At 33.6% G+C, this 20,629-nt stretch overlaps 6 protein-coding genes across 12 annotated transcripts; 1 reads left to right on the top strand and 5 right to left on the bottom strand.

The window, feature by feature from the left end:
• Positions 1-247: 247 nt before the first annotated feature.
• Positions 248-3,759, bottom strand: LOC103576203 (protein phosphatase 1H). 3 transcript variants are annotated; one of them, XM_008556329.3, is made up of 7 exons: positions 3,611-3,759; positions 3,068-3,522; positions 2,595-2,861; positions 2,249-2,466; positions 1,423-1,693; positions 1,083-1,342; positions 248-990 (listed from the first exon to the last, which is right to left on the bottom strand). In XM_008556329.3, the coding sequence occupies exons 2-7, from the start codon at positions 3,248-3,250 to the stop codon at positions 714-716; spliced, it is 1,476 nt and encodes a 491-aa protein (XP_008554551.1). In that variant the 5' UTR covers positions 3,251-3,522; positions 3,611-3,759; the 3' UTR covers positions 248-713. The 3 variants fall into 3 exon arrangements, with proteins under 3 accessions (XP_008554551.1, XP_008554549.1, XP_008554552.1); XM_008556327.3 differs by having other exon boundaries at positions 3,068-3,483; XM_008556330.3 differs by having other exon boundaries at positions 3,068-3,310.
• A 557-nt stretch (positions 3,760-4,316) lies between these two features.
• On the bottom strand, positions 4,317-7,879 carry LOC103576201 (dynamin-1-like protein). 3 transcript variants are annotated; one of them, XM_008556324.2, is made up of 9 exons: positions 7,544-7,879; positions 7,275-7,390; positions 6,604-7,168; positions 6,277-6,524; positions 5,680-6,210; positions 5,366-5,557; positions 4,954-5,278; positions 4,661-4,872; positions 4,317-4,593 (listed from the first exon to the last, which is right to left on the bottom strand). In XM_008556324.2, exons 2-9 carry the CDS (start codon positions 7,374-7,376, stop codon positions 4,537-4,539), a joined length of 2,232 nt encoding a protein of 743 aa, XP_008554546.1. In that variant the 5' UTR covers positions 7,377-7,390; positions 7,544-7,879; the 3' UTR covers positions 4,317-4,536. The 3 variants fall into 3 exon arrangements, with proteins under 3 accessions (XP_008554546.1, XP_008554545.1, XP_008554547.1); XM_008556323.2 differs by having other exon boundaries at positions 4,318-4,593; positions 7,552-7,877; XM_008556325.2 differs by having other exon boundaries at positions 4,318-4,593; positions 5,384-5,557; positions 7,552-7,877.
• Positions 7,880-8,695: 816 nt separating this feature from the next.
• LOC103576200 (myb-like protein AA) lies at positions 8,696-12,351 on the top strand. Of its 2 annotated transcripts, XM_053737303.1 has the most exons (6): positions 8,696-8,898; positions 8,982-9,118; positions 9,213-9,493; positions 9,565-9,892; positions 9,962-11,795; positions 11,910-12,351. In XM_053737303.1, exons 2-6 carry the CDS (start codon positions 9,115-9,117, stop codon positions 11,995-11,997), a joined length of 2,535 nt encoding a protein of 844 aa, XP_053593278.1. In that variant the 5' UTR covers positions 8,696-8,898; positions 8,982-9,114; the 3' UTR covers positions 11,998-12,351. The 2 variants fall into 2 exon arrangements, with proteins under 2 accessions (XP_053593278.1, XP_053593277.1); XM_053737302.1 differs by having other exon boundaries at positions 8,696-9,118.
• A 100-nt stretch (positions 12,352-12,451) lies between these two features.
• Positions 12,452-15,121, bottom strand: LOC103576199 (probable E3 ubiquitin-protein ligase makorin-1). Of its 2 annotated transcripts, XM_008556321.3 has the most exons (7): positions 15,040-15,121; positions 14,586-14,951; positions 14,167-14,503; positions 13,773-14,098; positions 13,124-13,280; positions 12,949-13,055; positions 12,452-12,776 (listed from the first exon to the last, which is right to left on the bottom strand). In XM_008556321.3, coding segments are annotated over exons 1-7 (1,329 nt in total). In that variant the 5' UTR covers positions 15,075-15,121; the 3' UTR covers positions 12,452-12,775. The 2 variants fall into 2 exon arrangements, with proteins under 2 accessions (XP_008554543.1, XP_008554542.1); XM_008556320.2 differs by lacking the exon at positions 12,452-12,776 and having other exon boundaries at positions 12,791-13,055.
• A 590-nt stretch (positions 15,122-15,711) lies between these two features.
• On the bottom strand, positions 15,712-17,943 carry LOC103576198 (eukaryotic translation initiation factor 3 subunit D). The gene is made up of 3 exons (XM_008556319.3): positions 17,538-17,943; positions 17,407-17,452; positions 15,712-17,346 (listed from the first exon to the last, which is right to left on the bottom strand). Exons 1-3 carry the CDS (start codon positions 17,700-17,702, stop codon positions 15,881-15,883), a joined length of 1,677 nt encoding a protein of 558 aa, XP_008554541.1. The 5' UTR covers positions 17,703-17,943; the 3' UTR covers positions 15,712-15,880.
• Positions 17,944-18,409: 466 nt separating this feature from the next.
• On the bottom strand, positions 18,410-20,581 carry LOC103576197 (eukaryotic translation initiation factor 3 subunit D). The gene is made up of 3 exons (XM_008556318.3): positions 20,273-20,581; positions 20,151-20,196; positions 18,410-20,061 (listed from the first exon to the last, which is right to left on the bottom strand). The coding sequence occupies exons 1-3, from the start codon at positions 20,438-20,440 to the stop codon at positions 18,611-18,613; spliced, it is 1,665 nt and encodes a 554-aa protein (XP_008554540.1). The 5' UTR covers positions 20,441-20,581; the 3' UTR covers positions 18,410-18,610.
• Between the last annotated feature and the right edge of the window lie 48 nt (positions 20,582-20,629).

Raw genomic sequence — 20,629 nt, 5'->3', positions numbered from 1 at the left:
GTATCTCCTAACACAACTTCAACTCAAGATAACATCAACAACCAGCTTAAATATTTATACAATCAATCGCGAATTTACAAACTCCAACCGGCTTCTCGCATTCCTCTGCTTCTAAAATCACAGAAACAAAAATTTAACAAAAAGTCACTTTAAATCTAATGAGCGATTTATTTTATGACTTTATTACAATAATTAAATATTAACATTTAAATTACTATACAGCATAAGATCGTAATGAAACATTTTTTATTTATACACTTTTGTGAAAAATAACGTATATTAATTTTATAATTATTTACAAATCGAATCAGCAAATAAGATTTTCATAACAACTTTTAAATAAAATACATGTAAATTTACACAATAGCAACATTACTGTATTAATTATTTACTTTTCTGTAAAAAAAAAGTACTGAAGTAAGTAAAAATTTTTTTTTAAATTATAAAATAATAAATATATTTTCTGGTCTGATAAAATGGAATGTCTATTAAATATACTTGCATCAAGGAAAGTGATTGACTTGTGGATTTACTTTTTTACAGAGCATTAAAGCTGTCTATTTAAAATTTAAAAAAATCTGCGGTTGATAAAAAATAAATATGCGATGCGTCTTAGTTCTGAAGAAGTATTAAATGTATGTATTAGAGTAATAAAAAAAGATAATAACTATTATTATTATTTAGTATTATTGTTATTATTGTTGTAATGATAATCAATTAGATAGAGTAGGTGATGTAAGCGAAGTATCCGTTGAAAATCGTCGTTCTTGTTGAGCGTTTTTTTTCCACTGCCTGTGCTCGCATAAATACGGATATAGAGGAATAACCATAACACTGATATCATCAACTGACGCCATAGGCCAGTACCTTTCATCAATATCCTCATCTTTTTCAGTTTTATCTTTTTCTTTATCGGGTTTACTTTTCCACATTCTTCCGATTAATCTTCCTCGCGCAGCTTGCACGAGCTCTTGAGCGGCCATAGTCAATCTATAAATAGTAAATTATAATTTCCTTAAGTATATTCATTATTTATTTAAATAACAAAACCTCTGCAGTCAATTATGTAAATATCCTGTTACCTATATTCCAATGACGGAGTGTCGGGCGCAAGTATTTTTCTGAAAATGTTACCAGCATCTTTGTCAGTCACAACGTCCCACAATCCGTCAGTCGCAATAATGATACAGTCCCGCTCAGTTAATTGGTAATCCTCTAATTGAAAGTATTGCACTTCCGGTTGTGATGACAGGAAAGGCTTGATACTGAGTCCAGTATTCGCTGCTTTTAAACCATGGTCGCCAAAACCTCTTGTCACTCCGATAGTTCCCATAACTCGGCTCTAATTTTAAAATAATAACAGCAATTAATTATTTAATTATGAGGATAAATATATAATTACTAATTAAATAACCAACTTACACGTTTACCGTGTCCTGATACCAGAGGTAATCTCAAATCGGAACCAGTTAAAACTTTGTAAGCCCATCCAGTCATAAATGGCTCTCTATACAACACCATAGTACCGAGTTCTCGTTCTAATGGACGTTTTTTAAATTCTAATGGTGTAAAATGTCCCTTAAGTAATTCGGTGCTCTTTAAAAAACCTAACGCTCTTACACGATTTGATTCTGAGTCTGGTGTATGATCATTTGTCAAAGCACGTTGGTTATCACCATACACTAGTACTGCCCTATTAATTATATAATTATAAATATAAAAATATAAAGTCCGATAATGATTCGAAAATTAACAGACAATTCAAAATTTTCGGATTTTATTTCAACATATCAATAATAAAAAAAAAAGACGTGTACCATAGGACACTCGAGAGAAGCGAAGCTCCTTTCGCTACTATCGTTTTTCAAGAAATCCAAAAATTATTAGACGTCAGCTAACTTTCGTATCATAGTCCAAGCTCGTGATAAGCAGCTTTTCCTATCGCGCTTTTCATTACGATACGGAAACTCTCCCACTTCTTCGGTCACTTAAATTTCATGTCTCGACGCTCGTTATAAGCATCACCCACAATACAAGTTTATTATCTTAAATTTGTTTCGCCCACCCGAATCTTTCGTGAACCATTGCAATCATTGCTTATAACGAGTGACTTGCAATCATCAATCTATTGTGAAAGAGGAGCCTCAATCTCGGATGTTTCTAAGACTTTTTTCCTCTGCCATTCCCGAAGATTGCTTATAGCGAGCTTGGACTGTATAAATATCTAGGTCAGTTAAAATAAAAATACCTCGAATCTCCAGCACCAGCAGCATAAAGTACACCATTTAAAAATAATACAGTAATTGCTGTACATCCGCCACCACCATTAAGAGCCAGGTACTCAACTAATTGATCCATTTCTCTGTAAGCCATTTCAATAGCACCCACGACAAGTTGTTGCCCAGTTATTGTACTTTCTTCATTTTTATTCATCAATATATTACCTGGTATAGCTTGTAATTTATTCTAATTAAAAAAAAAATAATCATTGTTATTGTTACAACTTATAACAAAATATTTATTTCTAATACTCAAGTACTTTATCACTTGCATGTAACAGAGATTAATTTATCTAAATCACCTTTGATACTCACAAGAATAATTCTATGAAGATGTAATCTAGCAGTTAATGCCACCTGATAACCGGCGTGTCCATCAAACATTGAAAACATTATATAAGGCAACGTAATATCACTAAAGTCGCTATCAGGTAAAACTAAATCTCCTCTTGTAGCAGCAGCTTGGTCTTCATTCCACATACTTTTACCAGCGTTTATGCATTCAGCGTAACCAGCACACCAAGGCAGCCGGCTTAAATCTCTTGGTACTATTATTGGTCTCACTTTATGATCAGCACTCACCTTTAAATAAATAAATTCAACTCCTTTAGTATTTAAATAAATCTACGAGTTTTTTTTTTTTATAATTTATCATTTAAAAAAAAAATCTAAAAATTATTAGACGTTGGCTAACTTCAGTGTAATTTTTAAATAAATTAAAAAAATACTCGAATATCTAATTATTGAAAGTCTGCTATTTGAATTGAATAAAATAATAGAATAAATACCTGAGTTTCTTCAGTAGTTAAACCTAAAAAACTAGGCCTGCTGTAAGGTTTAGCTTCAACCTCAACAACATTTGAATTAACGTAATCTTTGGGAATTTCACTATCGGAATCATGATTGTACTGCAAGCCAAGTTCACTGCCACCAACTGCATTCATCAACGCAGATTTAAATCGATTCAACATTTTTGATTATCCAATTAAACCAACATCCACTTCAAATATTAATTATCAAACAATAACGATCTATCAAACGTTAAATCGACAATCAAAATAACATTTACAATAACGATTATTATTATTATTATTATTATTTTAAATCCAGTTGTCAAAACTCAAGTTAATTACACAGACGTCTTACTGTCAACGGTCTCAACAAACTCGTGATGCATTATTTACAGACATCAGTTCTCCATGCACTATTTTCATAGAACATATTACAATTATTGTTATTGTTGCTGTTACAACAATTAAGATGGATATTTAGTTACAAAAATTAATGAAATAAAACAAAAGTCAGCACCTCAGTGGGTTTTTAATACTCACATTTACAGTGGCGAGTACATTTGAATATCGTTATTTAAATACTTGTGGTAATTGTCAATTAGATTTTTAAATTATATTGACAGACGTGAATTGCTTTGGAGCCTTTCGAGTAAGTCATAATTTTTACCCCCACTATTTAATAGCTAAATTATAAATAATTACACGGGACATCCACGCCACTGTCCTGTCAGAGAACTGACTAGTGAAAGCTGTTGGTAATATAAATTTCTATGAATCCATTGCTCAATTGGATAATAGTCGGTATGAAAAAATCACCAACAACTGGTGACACAGCTTGGCTTTCTTAATTCCGACCATGAGTTTCAAATCAAAAAGAAAATTTTGAATTCGAAAATTTTTATATAATTTATAAGAATTTTTATATAATTTCTATGGAAATTGTTAACAAAAAAAGGCTTGACACCGTCTAAGAAATATTAAAACTTATCATCCTCCAAGAAAATCTATAAAAATAGAAATCTGGATATTTGGGATCTGAATTATCAGGATTTGGATCATTAATATACATCTGCTCAAATTTTTTAAGTACTTGCGCTTATCACACCAGTATTGCACATATTTATATATACTGACACATTCAAATGCATAGCATTATGTAGAAGACGGCGTAGCTTGCAGTAGGCCTCTAGATTAAGGGAAGTTCCGAGTTAATGAAATTCGACTGTAATTGCATTACATTTATTTTTATTGTGAAATAAAAGTTGATACACTGTGTTGATTGATAAATTAATCGTGTTACTTATTTTCGGCGTTAAATAAAATTAATAGTAACAATTATAATTATAATTAATAATAATAGTAAATGTAATTTATTTCACACGATTAGATCTAGTCTTTGACACTAGCACAGCAAGTAAGCAGTAACGAAACTGCTCAGCACGGTTTTAAATTTAAAATATCCATTATTACCACATGTGCGTCTCACGAATTTCACTAATTATATTACCTGCTTGTGTCAATGCCTGTAATTTTAAATATTTTATTATAATTACTTGTTTTATTTTATTATATAAATATAAATATATGTACCTCGAGCATGTCACTGGTTTCTTTACGTCTAACGGCAATGTGTTCACTTTCATTTAATAACGTCTCAGCTTGATCCGTTTTGTACAAATGCGTTACTAATTCACTTTGTAAATTGTCTTTTACAAAATTAACAAGAAAATGCATAACTGCTTTTGGTACACTGTCCTGAATAGACTTGCGGACAATGTAAAAGTATGATTTGATGAGTCTCTCTGGATAAATTAAATAAAAATAATTAATTACTTTGGCAATAATTAATCAGACGAAAAACAAACAAACTCAAATCCCATTACCAATTACGTCACAGTCTCTTTGTTCTCGTTCGCTGAGTTTACGATTATTCGTTTGCGTGGGTACTTCAGACAGCAAGTTGACAGCTTTCTGTTGTGGGGAATTTTTTTGATTCCAATCCTCGGTGTTGCCAAGAACATCACTGCCGTGGACCGACGACGGTGATTTAGCCCCGTCCCGAGTTCTTACCGGTGAGTTATCAGTTGTGCTCGACGAATCTGTTCTACCTTGAGGCAGCAAATTACTCAGTAGCCAATGATTTTGCTCTTTATTACATTGTTCCATTATTCCCGCTAGTTCTTCTTTATTATTTACCATTTTATTGTGCTTAAAATAATAAATTAAATTATTATTAATCAATTAGTATATAAAAAAAAAAAAAAAACATATCTAGCTTAATTTTTTTAAATTTACCCCGTCTGTAATTCCTACCGTGGTTATCGAGGCAGTGGTTGTAGCATTTACAACGGTACCATTTTTACGACTATGTTTCATATTATCTATATCTGTACTTTTTAGTAATGAAGAAACTAACGCAGCATCTTTGTGAAAATCTGGATGCTTTGTATTTATGTATGCCAATTCGATAGCAACAAGATTTTTTACCTAAACAAATTTAAAAAACATTTAATTGTCTATCCTGATAGCCAAGTCGGCAACAGACTGGCGACAACCTACTACAGCAACTTGTCGTCAATAAGTAATAAAATTAAAAAATTTTTGATTACCATTGAATTAGTTGTCGGTAAACGTTTACGCAGCAACTGAGTTACAGTATCAACAATTCGTTCATACAATTTAGGAAACCGTAGCATTTCATGATGAACTTCAGTACCACAATGTTGAACTATTTCCTGCATTTCTCTGTGTACTAGTTCAACACACCTCAGTGATGGATCCTCCAACCGACGTATCTGTCTTTTGACCAACAATTCAAATGAGACTTCAGGTACAAATAACGCCGGTCTTGGCCCCGTGGCATTTCTTATCGCTGTGAGTATATCCATTTTAGTAAGACCACCAAGCGGATGAATACCGTCCAACGCTTCTTTGAATAAAACATGAAAAACATAACAAATACGTGCGCCACCACACAGCGCCGTCGTCTCAATGTTACGTGCAGTTCCTTCGATTGTCGAACAGTAACTGCTGGCGAATTTCATAATTATTCGCAAAAGCGTTTGGCTCTTGTCTGATACATCTTCGCCGTAGGAATTAAGCAGCGTTTGGTATTGCGAAATCATAACGTTGACACGAGTCTAGAATAAATTGTTCAAATAAATTTAATTATATTTAAATTTATATATAAATCATTTTAATTATACCTTTAAATCTGGTAAGCAGTCACGAATATGATGCATGAGTAAGCGATTAAGTGTTTTAGCTAAATACGGAGTACCATTTCTATTAGCTAAAGTTGGATACTTTCTTTGCAGAAACAGTGACTCGTCTTTCAATGCTTCTTCTATTGATTTATTGTTCATAATATCTTGTTGCGATCTATTTACTACTCCTATGATACCAAGTTTAACCGGTATTACCCGTCCACAAAGTATATCTATGGCATCTGTACCTGTTTTTGATAAAATAAATAATAAATATCATCAATATTACGCCCAATAAATTAAAGTTTGAATAAAAACGATTCTTACCAGCATCCATAAGATCTAGTTTAGTAACGACAGCCAAAGTACGTCTTCCGTCAGGATCAACATCTTTACTGAGCTTTAAGCTTTCGCTCGTCGCCATATCAGTATTTGCAGTAACCACTGCCAGGATAATTGAATTTGGATTACATATATATTTAAGTACCAATTGCCGTATTTGGGACTCAATATCCTCCGGTTGATCACCAACTGGTACTTTAGTAATACCAGGCAGATCAATTAGCGTGAGATTAACGACTTTTGGAGAAAATATTTTTAAATTAATAGGCTCAGGGCATATTCCCTTGTTTCCACCAGCCATTCGTTCTGTCTCAGCCTCTATTTCACGACGGACATCATCAAAATTTCGGAATACTCTGTGTTTGTCGTGTAAAAACGTCGCCCACTCTTCGACATCCAGGGTTCCATTTTCGGCAGTACGATTTTCTCGGTCGTCTTTAGGCGAGTAAACTAATTGTAGTACCAGCGGTCTTCGAGTTACGATTCCAGTACCACGAGGTAAAAATGAGCGACCAACTAGACTTTCGATTACTGATGATTTGCCAGAGCTCTATTTACCAGAAACGAAAACAAACCGGCGTTACAATCCGCATGACAATATCCATTGGTACCAGTAAAAATCAACTCCATTTAAATAGTAAATATAAAAAACTAACCTGTGTTCCCAATACGACAATTTGTGGCAACTGAATGACATCTGCTCCAATAGTATTAAAGACATCCTGGAGTTTATTTATTACAGGTATCAAAGCCTCCATGTTTCGATCAAAACCTATAAATATAACAATTATTTAAACATTATTTTGCATACGCAGTACATCAGTGACATCATGTAAACTAAGTACTGCTTAAATAAGTTGAAACAACAAATTGACACTGCAATAAAATAAAAATAATTAAATATAAAATAAGGAATTATTCTCACGTAATAACCTTTGTCCGTTAGCTGGTCGGTTTGTCTTGTCTCGTTTCAACCGCTTCCAAATCCAAATAAAATTTCAGCTTTATTCCAACCACCATCCACCAATCACCCTGCTCCAAGCTCGTTCACCAAAGATACCTCCTACCCGCCTCTTAATCCTTTTTTTTTTTTATTTTAAATTTCCTTCTTTCTCTCGCGTTTCTGCTTCACTAAAACTAAGACATCATGTAAATGTAAGCCATGAGTGCTTTTGTATTTTTTACTTTCTTAACAAAGAACAATTGATTTATACAATTGAAATCTTTGTAACATATATATACATATATTTATAAATATATAAGTACAACAATAATGAATAAAAAAAATTATTGACAAGCGCAATAATGATTTACCAAAATAATTCGTTTTTTATCAGCAATTGTAGATTGAGCTACTGCCTTAATCCACTGGATCTTTAAAATCAGTGTGAATGTAGCAGACATCAGATAAATTTAAAATTATTAATATATAGACTAAATAATTAATAAAATTAAATTATGATGCTGAAGTTAGCCGACGTCTAATAATTTTTTGATTTTTTTTTGACGATAAATTATAAAAAAAAAAAAAATATTTGAAAAAATTGCACCTGAAGTTTTTTAAATTTTCTACATGTGCATTTTTTTTTTTTTTTTTTTTTTTTTTTTTTAATTGATATCTTGAAAAAAAAAATCCGAAAATTACTAAATATCTGCTACGCATTTTAAAAATTTAAATATTAATAAGCGCATTAATTATAAATATTATTTTTAAATTATTTATTATTTATTTATACGAGTGTGAGTATAGCAGACATCAGACAAATTTTAAATAATAAATAATTTTAAAAAATATATTTTTAAAAAATGTACATTAATTTAAAAATTTTTGAAATGCATATTTCTTTAAATTTAATTTTATTAATTATTTATTCGATCTATTAAAAATTTTTTAATTTGTCTGATGTCTGCTACACTCACACTCATTTAAAATAATGATAATAGTACTGATAATAATAATAATAATAATAATAATAATAATAATAATAATAATAATAATAATAATAATAGTAATTGTTATAGTACAAAAATATATATATAGGGATAAAATAAAATTTTTTCAGAAGTACAGGCCGTTGTCACAAACTGTACATATATGTTTTACTCTCACGTACACATTTATACGAGGTCAGTTATATATATAAATATATAAATATATGTATATAGTACTATACTGAGTACTACGTACTGCTCGTACTGGCATTTACGCGTAGGGCATATACACAAGTAAAATATATGAGTATACAAGACAATAAATAAAATAATTGGAGTTTAAATAAAGTATATAGATATGTACTATTTCATATATTTGTCAAACCTTGAGGAATGATATTACATAATAATAAATAAAATACTTATTAAAGGTATTACTGGTGTCACGTAATAACAACAAGTATTTATAGTACGATAGTTATTAATACAATGGAAATAATTTGGAAAATATTAATGGAGTCTGGTTTGTTAATTAATTGATTTTAAAATAAAACTGCTACTAATATGGGTACGTACTATTTATTATTTATTTATTTATAAGTGTGAGTAATAAATGATATTTTATTAAAAGTTAACTGATAAATGGGTAATTTCGGTTGCAGTGATGGCTGAGAGTGAACGGAAATCGCGGCTAGAGTCAAATACAACCTCAGCAAGCCGACTCCAATGGCTTCGTCAACGTCGCGAGGCACTGGAAGAAAAGTTATTACGAAAAAACAATGAATTGAAAAATTTGTGTATAGACGAAGCTGAGCTGACGGGTATTTTGCCACCAGAAATACCACTTGACCCTGGAGAAAGTCCGCCACTTTTTCGTCGACGAGTTGGGACTTCGTTTGCGTACCCCCAAAATCTTATCAATAAACTCAAGAGTAGTGAAGCTGTGAGTTGTTTAAATATATGAGTAATTAGCAATGCTGATGTAATGATGTAATTTAATATTTATTTTAACAGGAAGAGTCATCGTTGGAGTTGGAACGTCAAGTACAAACTAGTATTGCTAAGGCCGCATTCGCTATCTTCAATGATTCATCAGAGGGCAAAGCTGTTCGTAGAAAGCATCGGCTGGTTTATCAGCAGAGTCAGAGACGTCTTAAAGAGTTGGAGACACGATTGAATTTTATTCGTCAAGGCTATGGACGACTGCCCAGACGACCTAATATTGCAGAGTCAACACCTTGGCAGTCTAATATTTTTTCAGATGACACTGCGCTGCCGTCCAGCTCAGCTTATGCTAAACACAAGTCGAAAAAACCTCGGCCACCTCTCAATGTAGCTCCAGGTTCAATTATTTTACTTGTATTAAATTTAAGTAATGTGTAACGAATTTAAAAATAACATTTTATTGCAGATAAAATATTAAACCTGCAAACAAATTATGATAAGACAATATCCAAAGTAAATAGTCCTGATGAATCTTCAGTGTGTCATGAGCAGAATCATATTAAAAATAATGATAAGAGTGAGTGGATGTCGATGAATGAAGGATCAGTATTAGGTGGAGGTGGTGGCAGTAGTAAAAGCTCGAGAAGCGATGGAATTTCCTATGAATTTAATGACAATTCTGATATTTATATCTTGGGAAACCAGCAGCATCGTGCGTCAACTTATTCTCATGACGCTGATGACGGGAGTTTGCATCATAATAAACATCCTCAAATACCTGATCGAACTTATCGTATTATTTCTAATAAAGATGACAATACTCAGCCGAATATTTGGCCGCGGGAACAAAAAAGGCAGTGTGAAATGCCCCACCACAATCAACGGCAGCTAGCAAATACTTACAAACAACCATCACCTAGATATCATCACTACTATCATCAGAGTCAATTGTCACCGAGTATCAGTGAAATTTTACCCTCATCACAGTCAGTTGGTGCAAACATTGAAACAACTGGTAAATATGAACCGACAACAAATCAATATCGTTCTCGGTTGCCGTACTATCCATCAGATCCATTCGTTCATATTTCATCAAACCTAAATGACAATTTTGACGAAGTACCACCTTCACTCCATGAACGTAACTCAATTCAAGATAAAATGTACAAACGAAACAATCATCAGAGTATGCCACCGATATCACGCCGTCAAGAATTCGGAAATTCAAATGACAACTGGGTTATTAATGGCGACGAAATACTTTGGCCATGTCCGGACTATCAGCAGCAGCAGCAACATCAGCTTCAGCACGACAGATTTGGTAGCATTGACCGCCGGAAATACGCAGCAAATAATATTCACAACTATCAAACAAATTCAAATACTCCAGATCCTTTAATGGCAACACTTGGGCCAACTTCCGGTGGAATAAAACCGACTCAGCAAAAGTATATAAAACAAAATAATATAAGTACATTTACGGATAATCAAAATAATCAATCTAAATATATAAATAGCAAACAGTCACAAGTAGCGCGACCTGAACGACTCAATTTATCGCAGTCAACGCGTACGTTATTGCGTACGCAGTCACTTGGTAGTGTAGAAACCTGGCATCCAGAAGATACTAAATGTATAACTCCAGTTGTTGAAACGACAGCAGCTATAACATTGCCATCGCCGACGGCCGGATCCGTCTATCGTGGTCACGGTATAGTTGAAAACAGTCCAGAGACTCGTACCTCATACCGTGATAACGAAAAAGAATGGTACGAAACATCAATTGACTTGGATTACACGAAACCTCCCGCGACGCTGTCACAGACCCTAAAGAACCTAGAAATTCCCGCGGAATCAAACACCCGTTTGTCCAGCAACAAATCAATAAACGGCGACGTTACTGTGGCATTTGAACCGTCAAGCTTTGCGTCGCCAGACAACAAACTGACCGCCGACGGTCGGACGATTATTCACGCAGGAAAGTATCAGCCGTACAAAGAAGTAACAAAGCCATTTGAAATGTCCGATTTCTATAAATACTCGACCAAGTTCAGAAAAAAAATGGAACCCGGCACAAATCCTGGGACAAATGTCCACCCGAAAAATCTAAATAACAATAATAGTAGTAGCAATAATAATATCAATAATATAGACAATAATATTGATATTACTATTGATAACAATAACATGACATTCCATACTCGTCAAAGAATTTCTACTCCTCACGTGCCTATCGTGCAATCGAGAATTTGTAATCCAGCTCAACCAATTTTACCCTGTCAGTCACACATTGCCCGAAGGTATTTTTATTATTTTATTTATGTTATTTTATTATTTACCAAAAATACTTTATTTAATTTATTTTTATTTATTTTATCATTTTTTTCATTTGGGTTTTATAATTATTCAAACAGAGGCAATGAGAGTGACAATAAAGACTGCAACAACGGCAACATACAACCATCTCAACAACCGTCATCAAAAGACTCCACTGTTGTATAGTTATTTATACATTGCATATTGCATATATGTAAACGTTAAATTATATATATATATATTTTTTTTTTCTTTCATTATAATTTTTATCGAGTGATTAACAGCCCCAGTGGTGATGAACAAAATTTTTATATATGAAAGTACCGATTACTTTTCTAAAATAATTATAAATATATTATTTAATTTTTTCTACTATTGCTATCACTATTGTTACGCATAATAAAATATATAAGATTTTTTTTATACGTAATAAAAAATATGCTAAGAAATAACAAGATTTTTTTTAGTAGGATATTATTTTAATTTATATTTTTTTTCTTCTAATCAATCATTTAAAAACTAATTTTAACAAATACAAAACATAACATTATGAAAAAAAAAAGAAAAAAAAGTGTTTTTAGTGTAAAAAATAAACAATGATAATGAGTGAGCAGAAGAAAATTCAAATCACCTTAATAAGTATTTAGTATTTTGCCTATTACTTATTAATTACATGCCAACATTGAGACGTCATTTAAATTCAAAAGTTATAATCAATAATAATAACAATGTTTTCACTATTAAACTATTGTACATTACACTCGTAATTAACGCACTTTAGCAATAACACATTTATTGTTTTATTTTTATTATTTTGTTTTACCCGATAACCTTTATATTTTTTTTTTACTATCATATTATCTATTATATCTTTTTTGTAAAGCCAAAAAAGTATAATATTTATCTAAATATAGTTGTAAAACACTTATAAAGCCGATTAATGCATTGTAACTTGTCTTGGAAATCTATATGAAAAACAAAAAGAAAATTTTTTTATATACATCACAAAACTTAAATTTTTTTAAGTATTTTTTATGTCTAGTATTTTTAATAATTATTATTAATTTGCGTGGAAATCAAAAATTGGTGTTTCTTTTTTTTAATTATTAAATCACATAAGGACGAAAAGATTTTTACCACACGGAATCTTCGGAATCTGAGTATACGACGACAACTTCGTCATGATCATCCATATAGATCCAGCGATTGTCTCTTTCTTCGAGAAAATTCCACAATATTAATTGCTAAAATAAATAATTTAATTATTAAACAAATATATTAATATGGTAAAATAATAAATAAGTTTTTTTACCTGAAGGAAATCAATTTCAGCGCTAGAATGAGAAGCTTGACGGGCTGGTGGACCAACGTCTGTTTTAGTTCCGTCAGGTAAGGCATGAAGATAAAAGCATTTGTTGCCAAAGGGACATTTTCCTTGGCCCTTGTTGAAGTACTTGCAATCTTTCTGGCTGTTAAATTAAATATACAGACAATAAATAAAATGTTTAATAATTGACAAGAATAGAGGAGAGGGCATACTACATAAAAAGCCGAAAATTTTAAGAAAGTTGATTTGAAAATTTTTTTTAACTTCCCGCTGTGAAAATTTAAAATTTTCTAAAAAAAAGGAAGTTATTAGTTTCGGTATAATTTTCAACAATCGAGTTTTCATCAGATCTCGACGCTTTGAGGTCCTAGAAAGCTATTCTGACTATTTCCGGATGGACGTCTGTACGATTTTGTGCAAAAATCCATAGAAAATCTAGACTCAAGTCTCAAAACTTAAAGCTGATTAGATTTTTAAGTCCATCAGTCGACTAGTTTACATGTTATACAAAAAAGATATTGGAAACCTGTAGAGGACGAGTGTTGGATTGACAGTCATTAATTTTCCAAACAAGTAAATTACCCAAAATGTATTTATTAAATGCGAAAAATTTAAAAAAAAAAAAAATGATTACCTCAGTGCTCCTTTATACTCGACAATAAGTTTTTCTTTTTCTTCCTTAGTGTCGACCCAGTATAAACTGGGGCAAACAAAGTCCGAGGAAATACGGCATTCTGGACACGACCGTATAATTTTGTTATCAAATTGTTTAGCCTGACGCCATTTTCTAATGCAACTCAAACAAAAACAGTGATTACAGTTTGGTAATATACCAAATCTTCTTTGTTCACGGGAGGTCTTTTCCATAATAACCTCGAAGCAAACTCCACAGGCTTTACTACGGCTCCGTTGAACAGCAAACGACAGTTCCATGTCAGCCTCATGTTGTTTTATGCAGGCCTTTAATTTAAATATTTGAGCGATAAAATTAAACGGTAAAAAAATATGAATAAAAAATTTGAACTTACGCTGGTATGCTGCTGTCGACGTTCTTTATTGAACGGATGCAGAGCAGCACTACCACAAAGCTCGCAAATATCTCCATGTAAATAAGGACACTCAAGTTTTTTGCAAACTCCACTCGATTCTGCATAAGGACAGAGAGGTTCTGATGCGGGATTTAATGTCTGCCCTGAATTATTTACTGCTCTAGCATACGATTCTGGTTTATTGGCTTTAATTGACAACATATCAACGTCATTACCACTATCCTCATCATTCAAAGCACAATTAATGGCTGCCAATGTGGTCGGTACGAATTCTGGTGCTTCGACCCATTCGTTTGGCTTATAATTATTTTTATTTCTGTCACAATAAAAAACAAACTCCAAGTTAAACCTTGACATCAATACATTTATGAGTTTATACTTAAAAAAAAATGACTTACGATTTATCTGGAGTGACAACTGGAGAAAAAGACGTTGATGATGAGTGAGCAGTGTCAGTAAGTGAGGATGCTATGACAGATGAACTTGAGTTTGGTCCAGAGTCAACTTCTTGATTATCGCTGCGATTTCCAGAGGACATTCCGGGATTACTTGTCGAGGTTGTGTGGATATAACGACAGCGATTGCCAAACTTACAGGTTCCCCATTTGTAAAAACGACAAGGAACTGATGAGGCTCCCTGTTCGCTGGTATTATTGTCCGAGTCATTTGCATCAGTCATTTCATCTTGCTCAGCTCCAGACTGCTGACTTGAATGTCGATACCGGCAGTTATCGCCCTCTCGACACAAGCCATTTTTATAATAACTAAAATATACAGGTTTAGATTTTTTGATATTATTTATTAAATATAAATGTCATATTAATTAAAATATTTATTATCAGTTTTTCTCACCGGCAAACAATGCTTCTCGTCCAGTCGTCGGCCATTTGCTGCTAAAAAGTATATAAACATGTGTGTCAAGCAGTGTATACACACAATTCTGTCTATCATATATTTATATATATATAGTATGTGATATATTTATATTCCCATCACGCGCAGTAGCTGTGCGTGGTCGTTCTTGAGAATTCGCGCCAACTCTTGAATTTAAATAATTTAACAACTGATTGTAGTTTAGTTTACTCGGACAATTTTTAACAAATATATAAATTTCAATTGTTTAAATAAAATATACATTCATTTCTCTCATTATTAATTAGAAAAACAAATTTTATATTTGTAATAAATCTGAAGTTATTTTTAAACTCAATTATTATGACAGATAGATACAACAATTAAAATTAAAGACAATTAATCATAAACTTATTTCTTATTGTTTTTTTTTAGGAAGTAGATAAATAAAAAAAAGTTAATGATAAGATAAAAATTCTATTTATTTTTAAATTTAAAAACAACAAATTTGGAACTTTATAACAACGTTATTTTTTCTTTCTTGTTAAGACTTCTAATGAAGAGTTATTCAAAATTTTTTTCTGGATGTGTTTCTGCTAGTCTGTAATTAGGAATATTAACATTAAAAATTAATTTTTAAAAACCACAATGAAAAAACCTACTATAGAAAACTCCTACTTTATTTGTATATTGAAGTCATGAATAAAACTAAACATTGTCAGAACTGGATGCGTATTATAACAGATAATATGCAATCTAAATAAAAACAGGCGAGTACAGATACGTCGTTCTTATTAATATATAACAAAGTATTGATAATTATGTATATTTCTGATAAATATTAGTTTTGAAAAGCATCATTAACAGGTTCATCCTCGTCGTCATCTTCCTCGCCATCGCTTTCAAATGTATTGTCTGGGATGTCATACAATCTGATCATTGGTTTATTCGGGTCCTTCATGATCAAGTATTTGCCGTCTTTTTGTTTGAGACAGATATCGATGATGCAACGTAAAATACCCCAGGCATTGTCCATGTTCAAATTAATCTGGGTCGCGAATTCGATTGGTTTATATTGCTGTAGTCCGAGTATAACATGTTTGGATGAATCGCGTACGCTGGCACGAGAGACATAGCCGAACTTGATTTGATCAGAGCCAGCAAGCAGAGCCTGGACAGTCCATTTAGCGAGCTTGCATGCGTTGTTACGTAATTCGTTGGCTAAAACAGCACCTCGCTGGGTGTCCAATTTCTGACGCCACTCAACACCATTGGCGAGCTTCGAGTCCCATTCGTTTAAGGCTTTAATTGTCAAGAATTGAGTCTCGCCGTTGGGTCCTTGCATTACTGCGTCGTGCTCACAACGACATACCAGAGTGATACCATTGTTAAGATCCCACTTGCGGTATCGGTAAGCTACAGATGCTACATCACCTTCTTCTTCTTCAGATACAAAAGGGTTGCCTTCCTCAAATTTGAATCGAGGCTCACTGGACTTGAGGACTTGCTGAGAAAAGTTGTGATTGATGAATGTGGCCTCAAGTGCCAAGTTACGCGGTGAATTCAGCGAGTTTCCATCATCTGTTGGAGGTTCAACGCTGGTTTCATTTACTGTCAACAAGTCAAACTCAGTGTTATCTCTTTTGTCAAAAAAGAGTTTGTCTCCAATTTTCTCAATAACTATATCCCAGCTGTAGTTACTCCTGGTGCAACACATTATTGTTGCCAGAATAGCATCAGTAGCAAAAACTGTGCCCTCGGTCTTTGATAATTTACGAATGACGGGATCATCAGTAGTGGTGACAGTATGGAAGATTCTGTCAATACGCTGCAGTGGTTTTTCATTCTTAACATTGACCCGATCGTATGCTTTGTCATAGTACTCTAATGACCCGCAGCATAAAATATCCTCGCCATCCTTTATATTTGGCAGACTCAATTTTGCCAGACGAGGGAAATCCATTTCTTCTATGGTAGTCCAGTCCGGTCGTACAGTCACCGAAGCATCACGAATTTTGATTGGCGGGTTGTTCTTATTGTTACGAAATCCTTGCTGACGACCCCAGCGTTTGGCCTGACCTTTGCGTTCGCGTTCACGTGGCTTAAGTTTGCCCAGCTGTTGCATTGTATTCATTCCACCCCGTTGACCACCTCGTCCACGAAAATTCCGTTGATTCTTGCCAAAGCGCCCGCGCTGATAAGGCGGCTTTTGGACTCGAGTCGTATCCACCAAGTGAAACGTTGACTCATCTTCATCGTGGTAGTAAGCATATTGACTTCCTGAGCCAAACTGAGACGCGTATTTATCTAAAAAAAAAGTTCATTCATTATTATCAAATGAAATTAATAAAATATTGAGAAAAGTACTTGTGAATTTTTTATCCTGGAAAGCTAGACCTGTCCAGTCAGCGATCTGTTAAAAATAAATTTAAGTAGATTAGCTTTGCCTTTATAAATAAAATTCTATTTGCGATTATCAGTCGGCATAATATTCTTACTTTTCCTAACCTGTCACCCTTAGAAAATGGCTGGTACGGTATATCGCGAAACTGGTCCGGCAATTCACATGGACCCCATCCGTCAGGATTATTCTGTATAGCCGGGGCCTGGAAGTGCACTTCAGGTTCTTGCGGCTCTTCAACTTTTTCCTCCGTCGTTATCATTTTATAATTTTTGCCTGTTCCTTTTTTATTATCACAGGCACTTATATTTATTTATATATTCTTATTACGCCGTGATATATGCCCATCTCAGATCACTCACCGAGTCCACAACCGGATGATACGCTAGGAGGGCCATGAGCATTGTAGCCAAATTTTAAATAAAATAGGCGCGCGATTATGTATGATATGATGAAAATATTCTTCGATTATCAACAAAAAATATATATAAATATTTCTGCCGACATTATTAGGAATTTTATTTTTAAAATTACGAGTCGATATCTAAATATAAGTGAATGAATGAATAAGAGCAATAGGTAGTAAAAAAAAATGTATATACATAAATTTGAACACGAATAACTTTATGTTGTCTATGAGTAATTAAATATTTAAAAACATCAATACAATAATTTAAATTTAAATAATCCTGCTCTCAAATTACTCGCAACTCTTTTTTTATAAATGAGGATGAAATGAACATGGGACAATTAATCTGAGATTCAAAATTAAAAATTTAGATTGTCAACAGAAAATTAATCAATAAATTGATAAGTAGTAAAAAATGACATTTAGAAATGTTGTCTTAAGTTTTGAATAAAAAAAATGAAGACATTAACCACAAGGACAGTATTAAGAACACTAAAAAAATTAATTTATATTTTTCTATGGACAACTTGTTATATTGCTACTCTCATCGTAATGTCGTTTTGTAAATAAAAAATGATATTTTTAGTAGCAATTTTGTTTATTTATTTATTTTTTGAAATTAACAATAATCAAAGTAAATGGCGTAATATACAATTAATAGTATGCAAGATAAGCCAAGTTAAATAAGACAATGGAGCGCTGATGTAAAAAATGGTTATTATTATAATTATTATTATTAATACGCTTATTGTTGTTCAGGATTAATTTTGGAAAGCATCATTGACAAGCTCATCTTCATCTTCCTCTTCCTCATCTTCACTTTCGAATGTATTATCCGGAATGTCATACAATCTGATCATTGGTTTATTCGGGTCCTTCATGATCAAGTACTTGCCGTCTTTTTGTTTGAGACAGATGTCGATGATGCAACGTAAAATACCCCAGGCATTGTCCATGTTCAAATTAATTTGTCTTGCGAATTCGATTGGTTTGTATTGCTGTGTTCCGAGTATAACATGTTTGGATGAATCACGTACGCTGGCACGAGAGACATAGCCGAACTTGATTTGATCGGAGCCAGCAAGCAGAGCCTGGACAGTCCATTTAGCGAGCTTGCATGCGTTGTTACGTAATTCGTTGGCTAAAACAGCACCTCGCTGGGTGTCCAATTTTTGGCGCCACTCAACACCATTGGCGAGCTTCGAGTCCCATTCGTTTAGGGCTTTAATTGTCAAGAATTGAGTCTCGCTGTTAGGTCCTTGCATTACTGCGTCGTGCTCGCAACGACATACCAGAGTGATACCATTGTTAAGATCCCACTTGCGGTATCGATAAGCTACAGATGCTACATCACCTTCTTCTTCTTCAGATACAAAAGGATTGCCTTCCTCAAATTTGAATCGAGGCTCACTGGACTTGAGGACTTGCTGAGAGAAGTTGTGATTGATAAATGTGGCCTCAAGTGCCAAGTTACGTGGTGAATTCAGCGAGTTTCCATCATCTGTTGGAGGTTCAACGCTGGTTTCATTTACTGTCAACAAGTCAAACTCAGTGTTATCTCTTTTGTCAAAAAAGAGTTTGTCTCCAATTTTCTCAATAACTATATCCCAGCTGTAGTTACTCCTGGTGCAACACATTATTGTTGCCAGAATAGCATCAGTAGCAAAAACTGTGCCCTCGGTCTTTGATAATTTACGAATGACGGGATCATCAGTAGTGGTGACAGTATGGAAGATTCTGTCAATACGCTGCAGTGGTTTTTCATTTTTAACATTGACTCGATCGTATGCTTTGTCATAGTACTCCAGTGACCCGCAGCATAAAATATCCTCGCCATCTTTTATATTCGGCAGACTCAATTTTCCCAAACGCGGGAAATCCATTTCTTCGATGGTAGACCAGTCGGGTCTTACGGTCACCGAAGCATCACGATTTTTATTGGGAGGATTGTTCTTGTTGTTCCGACCCCAGCGTTTAGTTTGCCCTTTTCGTTCGCGCTCGCGCAGCTTTAGTTTACCCAGCTGCTGCAGTGCGTTCATTCCACCCCGTTGACCACCGCGACCGCGGAGATTACGTTGGTTCTTGCCGAAGCGTCCACGCTGGTATGGAGGTTTCTGAACACGAGTAGTGTCCACCAAGTGGAATGTCGACTCATCCTCGTCATGGTAATACGCGTATTGGCTTCCAGAACCGAACTGAGATGCATATTTGTCTAAAAAATTTTAATTAATCATCAATGCTGCTGAATTCATCTACAATATCAACGCTTAGTTACTTATAGGTTATAATTTAAATACTTACTCGTGAATTTCTTGTCTTGAAAAGCTACGCCCGTCCAGTCGGATATCTATTCAAAATAAAGTCAAAAGTTAATTTTCCTTATCAAAAACGTATATGTTTGCATATGCTAGTATCAAACTTACTTTTCCCAATCTGTCGCCTTTAGAAAATGGCTGGTACGGTATGTCTCGGAATTGGTCCGGTAGCTCACAAGGACCCCATCCATCAGGGTTATTTTGAATAGCCGGTGCTTGAAAATGTACTTCAGTTTCTGCCACTGGCTCCGCTTCTTTTTCGTCCGTCAAAGTCATGTCACAAAAATTATTTTCTCATCAGAAACTTAAACTTTAACTTTTTATGATACGGTAATTTTAATATATAATTTCACTTTGACACGTGTCTATCCTCACGGATGCTCACAAGAGTATCGCATACAGCGCGTACAGGGAGGCCTCAGAATCATGACGGAATCAAAATCTCGACATATTTATGTCGCTGAT

The sequence above is a fragment of the Microplitis demolitor genome, chromosome 3 (genome assembly GCF_026212275.2).
Source record: "Microplitis demolitor isolate Queensland-Clemson2020A chromosome 3, iyMicDemo2.1a, whole genome shotgun sequence".
In the NCBI taxonomy this organism is placed as follows: Eukaryota; Metazoa; Arthropoda; class Insecta; order Hymenoptera; family Braconidae; genus Microplitis; species Microplitis demolitor.
Note: the sequence above shows the minus strand (reverse complement) of the source record. Positions and strands in the feature narration are given on the sequence as shown.